This window comes from Primulina eburnea, chromosome 15, assembly GCF_022965805.1.
Source record: "Primulina eburnea isolate SZY01 chromosome 15, ASM2296580v1, whole genome shotgun sequence".
In the NCBI taxonomy this organism is placed as follows: Eukaryota; Viridiplantae; Streptophyta; class Magnoliopsida; order Lamiales; family Gesneriaceae; genus Primulina; species Primulina eburnea.
This window is the reverse complement of record NC_133115.1, coordinates 23,786,983-23,797,338: the sequence shown is the minus strand read 5'-3', so window position 1 is coordinate 23,797,338 and position 10,356 is coordinate 23,786,983. Positions and strand designations below refer to the sequence as shown.

The 10,356-nt window shown below is 33.5% G+C and overlaps 2 protein-coding genes across 2 annotated transcripts; both read right to left on the bottom strand.

Annotated features, from left to right (window-relative positions):
• Nucleotides 1-938: 938 nt before the first annotated feature.
• On the bottom strand, nt 939-4,041 carry LOC140814817 (rhomboid-like protein 14, mitochondrial). The gene is made up of 2 exons (XM_073173910.1): nt 3,634-4,041; nt 939-1,959 (listed from the first exon to the last, which is right to left on the bottom strand). Exons 1-2 carry the CDS (start codon nt 3,835-3,837, stop codon nt 1,180-1,182), a joined length of 984 nt encoding a protein of 327 aa, XP_073030011.1. The 5' UTR covers nt 3,838-4,041; the 3' UTR covers nt 939-1,179.
• A 1,404-nt stretch (nt 4,042-5,445) lies between these two features.
• Nucleotides 5,446-8,527, bottom strand: LOC140815567 (uncharacterized). The gene is made up of 5 exons (XM_073174646.1): nt 8,225-8,527; nt 7,832-8,066; nt 6,439-6,723; nt 5,677-6,347; nt 5,446-5,568 (listed from the first exon to the last, which is right to left on the bottom strand). The coding sequence occupies exons 1-5, from the start codon at nt 8,525-8,527 to the stop codon at nt 5,446-5,448; spliced, it is 1,617 nt and encodes a 538-aa protein (XP_073030747.1).
• Nucleotides 8,528-10,356: the final 1,829 nt, after the last annotated feature.

The following is a 10,356-nucleotide window of genomic DNA, read 5'->3' as shown; positions in this document are numbered from 1 at the left end:
GGTTGACTTTCAGATGTTACAATGTAAAAAGAGCACAATTAAGTTTTTTAGGACAAGTGATAATCTAGGTCGAATGTTCCATGGTTGTCAAAATTGGAGGATGGATGTCTTATTTTCCAGTTCTTCGATTTTACAGCTTTCTTGTGCTTAGATTTTTATAGTCTTGTACTAATTTGTTTGGTGAAACATGTTACTTTCTATTGCATAGTGCTAGGTGTGATTTCTTCAAATGAAAAGATTCACTAATGTGTCGTAGGTCGATGATTATAATTCTTGACTTGAAATGGAAATTAGTTGTGCTCGAAGTTTACAAAAAATATATAAAAAAAGAAGAATAAAAATTTGAAGTTCTTTCTTGGTGGATTATGACTGGTTTCATTTTTTCTGTTTGGGTGGTTGGATAATTTCTTATATAAAGATTAGACGAACCTCAAATCTATATTTATTGCAAAATAACTTATCTTGTCTCTGAAAATTGGGGAGTTTTTTTAGAGGAAAATAGAGAATTTTTCCTCCTTCCACGTATAAGTCGATGGATAGGAGATGGAAGAGGTGCTCATTTTCCCTCCAATAAAAGCTGACGTTTATGTTAAAAAATTTACATTTGATGTTATGTGGCAAAACCTATAATTTAACCTTTACATGCCACCAGAATAAAATGTCACTTTAGCAACTGTGATAAAAATTGGAAAAAAATATCAAATGTCTAAATAATAAAAAGATACTGAACTAAAAACCAAAGATGACAAATATATCGAACTAAAAACCAAAAATGACAAACTTATAGAACCAATTTTCCCAAATAATAAATTTAAATAGAATCCGGATTGGAACGTTCTATTTGGTGATATATATTTTAAATCCCCAAATTGGGGAAATTTGATCTTAGTGTAATAGATTAACTCTTTAATACTTTTACTCATTATATTATCAAAGATAAGGCTGATATAAAGCCAAACATTATCGATGCAATTAAAATGGCCATTCCACCACGATAACAGATCAATTCTGCCACCTAAAATTTGCTTAAATTGATTACTCAAAGTAAGAAACTTTGTCATCCCTTTTTCCTGCATAAAATTGTACCATGTTCAGATCATCATTTACAAATTGAGGGGTTCAAATACTTGCACTTCTTTCTGAATCAGCTGGCCCATATGACATTTTTCTGCACAATCATCATCTACCAAACCTGTCAATTCTCCTCTGACGCAATTCCTCGGGGGGTAGAGTCCAAGCATCGTGATCATCAAAGCGGGGCGACTCACTATCATAACGACCCATCCCACACATTTCACATTCACTCGAAAAACCTGAATTATCAAATGTACACGATTGACATCTCCATATACCAGCTACATTGCCTACCCCACTCCGGCCAAGAGTTCCTCTACCAGAAATCCTGCTTCTTGAAGAACGTGACCTCATCCTGCTCATGTATCTCAAAGGCCAACTTAAAATGCCTGTGAAATTGCTGATTAACCGCAAAAGTGGATTTGGACCGGAATATAAAGATTTTATGTATAAATACAGAAGTCCGGCAAGTACTCCCCCAAGATGACCAAGAAAAGAGACACCAGGTACAAACATTTGGATGAGGATAAGTTCTGCCCATGCAGCATAGCGTGCTGGAACCATGAGTCCATGCACGTATGTATAATTATTGTACCCCTCGGAGTAAAGGACCACTTTCATTGCAAAAAGCACACCAGAAAAACCCGCAGAATATTCGTTGTAATAGAATCTCTCGTAATTAAAAAGAAGAGAAGCTTTTGCAAGTAGTAGTGTGATGCCCTGAGACATACCCACAAGTGAAGCAATCATAGCTGCGAATTTCACACTTCCCATTGCAGTCTCCAGTTGTATCCCCTTCCATAATAGTGACGACATATTGTAGAAAAGGTGAGACTCACTCACGTGGTAAAATGCAGATAAGAGAAACCGGTTCAGATCCTTGTGCTGCTTTAATAAAATTAACATAAATTATGACATCATACCAAACATATTCATAAAATTAGAGGCTGATTAAACACATCAAATTCATTGACATCAATAAAAGTCTCCTTCGTTTCCAAGTTGAAAGTCTAAAAAATGTAACAGATAAAAAGAACATGTTTAAAATAACATGACAAAAAGCCAGTAAAAGTCCATGTAACAAACTGGACTAAAACTATAGTTAATCAAGGAGCAGAAAAACATCAATAGGAAGAAAAGTAACAAAAATTGTGGTTTTGGTAGATGGTTGTGGCACACTTTGTTTACGGAGTAATTAAGCCATGTTTGAACATGAATCTTCCTGTCTTCAAGACTCGTAATCCATAATGCGTCATGCCTCACACGTCAAATATTTCTTATCCAGTCCACTCTATGTGATAGAATGAGTTTTCCATGTATCACTACCTCAACATTGACATTGAAAATTGCACATCACCCTAAAAGTCATCACTCAAAACACATTTAACAACCAATTAATTGCCACTTTATATCATTTACTCAAAATATAATATATACATTAAACAGAGGTTACGGATTACACAATCGTTCAAGCTTGTCATCTATAAGTGATGACCTACCGAAAATATACCAATTTGGGGCCAAATAAACACCGAGGAATCAAGCTGTTGACTTGACAAGTCAGAGACACTTGCTATGATGCCCAACATAGATGGTAAACATGCTCAGTACATGATTATCAAGCAGAATTATGAAAAATTATACAACATCACTTGCTACAAGTGTGGAAATTCAAATATAAAACACGCAGAGTTTCGTTTGAAGAAATTAATGATTAAGCACACATTAAGAAAATAAAACATCGAAAATGATCAACTACCTGGTACTAAAATGGAATTGACTTATGCAGGACTAGAACTCACATGAACACATAAATCGGAATTATGAGTTCCGAAGATTGACCACAAAAATTGAGTCTGCTTTATAATCTGCATTGTATTGCTAGGCAAGAAAAATAAGAGACGAAATATAAGGCTAAAACAAGGAAAGACAGTAGCCCATGGACGGCCATAAATGCTACACACACTATTTTGAGTTGTTAGAGGATGAGCAAGTCCAACCCATGGATGATCAGACACGTTGGACAAGACACTCAAAAACTTAAACTACTAATCAGTCTAATCTAATTTTTTAGCATATGTTTGGGGTGGGATAGAAATGAATGCATTACACTTGGGGATATTCAGTCAACTTTGCAATCCATACCCCTGTCTATAGTTCCGAGTCTCCAATTGCTTATATATTATATAATCCTAAAAGAGAGAAAAATTTTGGGAGCGAGAAGGCAAGGGAACCTTAGGAAACTTAAGTTACAGCACACGTTATGGCTTCACATGCTAAAGGTTGCCTGAACATGATGATGAAATTTTATGCAATACCCACTTTTCTACTAATAGTATCGAACTCTAAAACCAAAGCAACCGATAAGATAATTCTCTTATCAGAAAAGAACATTGAATTGGTCCACAACCCACAAGACCCCAACAAAATCATCCAACAAATATCGGGAATATTTACACAAATAACACCCCCGATCAAACAAGAAGGTAAGAACTGATAAACCAGTACAGACAAACATGAAAGAAAGGATAACACAAATCGGTTTCGTATCACGATTACCTTTAGAATAAGGTAGGGATTGAACCAGACTTGGTTAATGGTAGGCAGAATCGGCTGCAGAAACCTGGGTCGCAAGTAAATAAGAGTATTAGCAGCTACAAGCCCCGCCGTGACCGGTGGCTTCCTGTCCAAGCGCCAATACTCGCCGAACGCGTGCACCAAAAGCAGCGCAAGTATCCTGCCTTTTCCCCTTCCTCCATCCATCTCCCAGCAACACTCTTTCAATGAACACAAATTCTGATCACTCAAAACTCAATTTTCTTGATCCTTTCACCCGCTGAATCTAAATCGGAAACGAATTGTGAACAATTCTTGTATTTAAAAATGAATTCTTTTCTCTCTTTTATTTCCTTCTCTTTTCTTCGTCCCTACGGTTGTGGTATGTACATAGACTGGACTCTTCCAGACGTTTCCTTTGTTTTATATTAGTATCTAACCTAGATGTGGAAACAAATATCGAAATATCGAAATAGTCAAAAATCGTATCGAAAAAAATACCGAACTTACCAAAAAAATCGATATATTGAAATACTGAAATATCGAAAAATCGTACCGAAAAAAATATCGAACTTACCGAAAAAATCGGTATACCGAAAATTTCGGTAAGATATCATACCGTACCAAAATTTTCGGTATCGGTACGAAATTTTTTTTTGTTCGATATTTCGGTATATACCGAAAATAATTTATTATTATTATTTTTTAAAAAATTTAAGTTCGGTATACCGAAAAAATGTCGGTATACCGAAAATGTGTTTTCGGATACCGACATTTTTTCGGTTTTCGGTATACCGACATTTTTTCGGTATGCCGAAAAAATGTTCGTTGTCGGTACAGTACCGGTATGAACTACCGAAAATTCAGTATACCAAATGTGCGATATACCGAATTTCCGGTATCAGTGTCGGTATGAAAAAACTCTATACCGATATTTACGGTACGGTATACGATACCGTAGTTCGATACGGTCCACCCCTAATCTAACCATCAAATTCAGTACTATGCTAAATTTTATAGAATTTAAAAATACAAAAAAAAAATTAAATTAGATAATTAAGAAACAAATTTCTTCACATATTATGAAAAATTTCTTTAACTACAACATTTGTCGCTGAATTTTTTTGCTACTATCATTATCACATATCAAAATTTTTAAATATTCAGGATTTGTAATTCTGGATACAACGACATACCACTGACCATGACTGAAAACTGGTTTTTCAAAAAAAAGTCCTACATGAGATAAAGATTGCCTTTGACTTTTGTTGATTGTCATTGCATATGATACAATCAAAGGAAATTGTCTTCATTGGAATTTGAAAGGAAGTATTGGATCAGAAGGAGTCAATGACAATCTTGGAATAATAACTTTATGACCCGCATTAGTTCCAGTTAGAATCTTTCGTTCCAAAACATGATTTCCAAGTCTTGTCAAAATCAATCTAGTTCCATTGCATAGTCCAAGAGAATAATCTATGTTCCGTAGCAACATAACCGGAGTTCCTACCTTCAAGTTTAACTCGTGATTTGGTACTCCATAACACTTTATTACATTTAAGAACTCGGGGGTATGCACATCATGTAATAAGTCAATATTTTATTTGAATGACACGTTGTATCGGAACTCAGATACAATCTTCCCTCTGAATGGTTCACTGAAATCATGTATTCATTTACTGACTGAACGACATCAAGAGTCGGGGCCAATATAGCACTTTGCTAGAAATATGTTGCATCACTGACATTATTTCGAAACAACGGATATGTGGTTTCAACAATTGCAATAGGATCATTGTAATCTTTCAGGAAAAGTTAGTCTGGAATATCAATTGTTGCATAACCATCATTTGCTTTCTCAATTTTTCCATCTCCTAAATTAGCAATCCAATCCGAAATTTTTTTCATTTCAGCATATTCTTCATCAGAACCCAAATTCTGCAGTCTCGTGTTTTTCGTCAATATCAAAACTTTGCAATGTCTCCAAAGGTACGATGAATTAATAGTGGCAAGAATAATATCCTATATACTACCTTTTGGAATAACAGGCAATATTTGTCGAAAATCATCGCCGAAAACAACTGTTTTTCCTCCAAAAGGCATATGAAGGCTTGAAGGATTGACGAATCTTATTATATCTTTCATAATTTTATCCAGAGCTTCAAAACAAAACTTGTGTGTCATTGGAGCCTCACCCCAAATGATAAGTTTAGATTTTACTATAAGTTCTGCAGGAGGACTTCCTTGCTTGATATTGCATGTTGATTCCTCAGTAGGATTAAATGGAATTGAAAAGCAAGAATGAGCAGTTCTTCCACCAGGGTGTAGAAGATATGCTATACGTTCAAAACAATTTCTCCATTTGATCTCAAGCATGCAGACAGAGTTTTCCAAAAAAATGTTTTTCCAGTATCTCCATATCCATATACAAAGAGAATCCCTCTCGTATTCGAAATCAACAACAGTCATAATCGAATTATATATTTGGCGTTTTTGATCATTCAAATTATTTAGGAGATTATGATATTCTCTGAACAGAACTCTTCTATCAAACCACATCTCATCATGTATTAGGCTATTTCGTGAAGACTGAAAATATTCATCACTTGGAAATGGCATTGATTGAAATCCACGTAAACTCTTTCCATAACTTCGCAATAGCTTCTCAATTTCCACCAACCCATGACTTTTAATTTTATCCTCATTCAATTCCAATTCTACAAAAGAAATTAATTTAAAATATATAAATGCTTATAGCTTGCAAAAATATAATAAATGATACAAATACAGTGAAATATTGGTGCATACCTTGATGATGCAGCAAGTTACGTTGTTTGTATAAAATATCATCTGATAAATATGTCCAGCAGGACTCCCAAACTACTTCAAGTTGACGGGTACTGTCTGATGACGATAGAGTAGCAAATAAAACTCTCAAGGATTGTGTTGAAGTCCAATGACTTGCCTCAACGATTCCATCAATGTACTCCTTATCATCATTCAACAGCCCTAATGCATAGCAAGCATCACGAAATGAATGGCATTGAACGCCGTTGAAAATAGATATATCATCATAGCACGTGGCACCACGAACTACATTGAGTAGACGTCTTCAATAGTACATATCACCACAACCCGGAGGAACATAAAAAATACGTCCAATTGAAAATCTCTGTTTTCGCATATGTTAATTCTCTTACCTCTGGATATTTCTTATTAGCTTCCATCCATGCAAGAAACAAGCTTTGATTAACAGTATGTCGTTCAAGAACAGTATCGATTTGATCGATATCAGAAAAAATAATATTTGTTCATTCGGAAGATAAAAGCTCAAACGCTCAATAGGTGGGTTTCTGTATTGAATCTCAAATCCAAAAATTCTCCACGCCGCCTCACACGGGGAAATGTATCTACAGTCATAGTACATATTGACATATTGACTTCATCAACAGTTTTTCCAAAATTGTCATTATCCGAGCTTTGATAAAATGATGCAGTCACACGATCATGTCCTTTATTTATATACTTGAACATATTTGATCGCTCGAGATTGGTTACACCATTCGACATTAATATGAGCTCCGTACCGAATCAACAAACAACGATTATGATGAACAACAAAATTGTTATCTAGATTAACACCATTCTTTAGAATTGTTCGTGCATTATCTATGCGTCTATAGACTGGATATCCATCCTCATCAATTGATGTCACTTCAACAAACGTTTTTGGAAAATTCCTTGTGCAACGAACATCGGACATGCATGGGGATTTCTTTCTTGCCTCTCCACATGGACCGCGCATCATGAGATCATGTACTGCACCGTAATAAACTGGATCCTCTTTTTTGTCTGGTATTTCATCAGAAATGATACCATTGATTGCCTCTAGTGTTGAATATTTTTCTTCTTTACAGAGGAAAAGCAAAATGTGGGCGTGCAATAATCCTCGCTTTTGAAATTCAACGGTATATATAACTGCAACAATTTAAGATGAATAATTAGTTATATTTAGTAAAATATTTAAATTTTCTAATATTCATGATAATAATAAATAATATATAGTTGCCAAAATTTAATTATTTTACCTGTCTTAACATTTCCAAAAATTTTATTGTTTCGGAGATCTTTAATCAAGGCATCTAACTTTATTTAAAAATTCTGCAAACAATATCTAGACGGTCTTCATGCTTCAACCCACGTTCCTCGACAAATCTCACAATTTCTGGCCATTTTGTGTTGCATGTAAATGTCATAAACAAATCTGGGTAGCCGACCCATTTGCATATAGCCATTGCATCTTGATAGTTCTGAATCATATATCTGGCCCCTCCAGTAAACGTAGAAGGCAATATAGTACGTTTTCCTTGAGTGGACGGATTTGTTTCACTGCGCAGAAGTGCATCATGAAGATCTTTGTACATCTCAAATCTCAACTGTTTTTTATTCATCCGGACATATGTCAGACTTTAAGATTCAACCATTGTGTATGCATCAATAACAAATTGTTGAAAAAGCCTTCTTGAAGATAAAATAGTTGAACATTCGCAATCCCTATCTTGAAGTCGATATGAAAAAAATCTCTTATACTCACTTTTTTTATCCCTACAGAATTTGATTTAGATTCTGAGAATGAGATATCTTCTCTGTAACCGTCCTCACCATAGGGAAAAATTAGTGGATAGTGGAGGGCAAGATATGCAGGATTTAGTTGATTGATACATTTAAGTTTTCCCATTTGTGTTTCGACTAAAATATCTCTATCACCTAGAGGCTCGTCGAAATCTCTCACAATCAATGCTGCAACTTCAGAAGCAGAAGGAAGATTATATCTTCTTCCATCACCACATCTTCTACCAATCAGCTTTAATTTAACATCGGATAGTCGTTCTTCCATAATTCTTATTTGGTCATTCTAAAAGACTTGACCAAAACATTGTTTTCATCTAACATGACTTTCAAATCTGAAATTATCTGGAAATGAAGATTATTTGTGTTGTTATTTTGTCTGTAAAATATATTGATGAGGCGTAATTTAATTTAGTTTGTATCAAATGATTCAAAAACATGATAAAGTAATATAAATATATTTTGTAGATATACCTGACACCAGAAATCCGATTTGAAATTTCATTTTCTGTGTCGTAAATGTATAGCTGAGCAAACTTAGGGGATACACCATGACATGAAGTAAGCTTCCGATTAAATGATAATTTTGACCATGAAGTTTAAAAACTGGAAGAGAGTCGCCTTGATTTAGACTTGAATCTATCCTTCCTCCCATCGACGTGAAGCAAACATGTTATTGTATGATCGGATGTTTTCACAAAAATGTCTCCTCTCGTCGCTCGTTCCGTACAATAAATCATGTAATATTTGAGGTGGTTTCTTCAAAATGGAAGTTTTATTTTTCCTTGGATACAACATAAAGATTACTTAGGACTTCTGAGATTTATTATTTGGACACCCTCTCTTCATACCAGAACATCGCACCACAAAACTCACATTTGTACCATGTATCGCCTATATCCCAATAATCTATTAATACAGTGTAGGAATCAAACATATATTAGTAAAATAAAAAATTGATATTTAAAAAATAAAATGAAAAAAAATATTTTAAAAAATGTGTTTAAAAATAGATAGAAACACAAAAATATAATCTTACCGATTGATGGCAGTGAAATAATTTCTAATTGATTATGGCAATCTTGTCGATTCTCTGATATGGTTGTTAAGTTTATAGGTACTGAAACAGATATGTCAGCTGCAAAACCAATATAATTATTGGTATAACGAAATAAATATACATAAAATTTAACACATGCAGTGAAATTAATTACTATGCTAAATTGAAAAGATTTATAAAATGCCAAAAAAACTAATTATTGTGCTAAATTGTATATATTTTTATAATGTGTGACATGTCTCTCGATGGAACATGACCAAAAAATTTCATTTGTATTTTATCACAAGATCGAAAAGAAAAAAAAAACATCATAGAAAAAAAATACACATTTTATTACACATAGGAAAACAAAATATTTTTTGGGAATTAAAGTGAGAAACATACTTCATTTTTCCAAAAGATGTTTTCACTCTTTGATCGGTCGTAAAAGAAGAGAGATGAAAATCATCATCATTTGTTAGGTCAATTATCGCTGAAAGTTTTGTGGATGAGTTGGAAAATGTTTGTGAAGTAAAATTTGCAGACAATTGGCTTAATGCACAAGTGCAGAATCTAATATTAAAAAAGAATGAAAAACGTAAAATATTATCTGGTTGAATCAAAAATATCATACCATTTCTAATATCACGTAAAGGAGATCTTGATCTTGTAAAAATCATCTTCTTAACCGAATCATCTAAGCTACATCATTGAGATGTTCTTGGTTTGAAATCCAAATTTTCTGTTAACAATACAACAAAATTATAAAGATTAAAAGCATATAATCATAATAAAATTATTTATGTTTACAAACATGATAATCAAATTTTAGTTAAATAAGATAATTATTTTTCCTGTGTTTACAAAACTAAAATCGATCCGACTAAACAATTCAACTTGCCAACCTGATAATTATGTTGAAAACATATAACCATGATAAAAATTTAAATTTAAAAAACTTAGATATGAATAATTTTTTTAAATAAGATAATTATGTTTCATGTGTTTATAAATTTAAATTTAATAGTCCGATTGTTTCTAAATGATTAATTAATGGA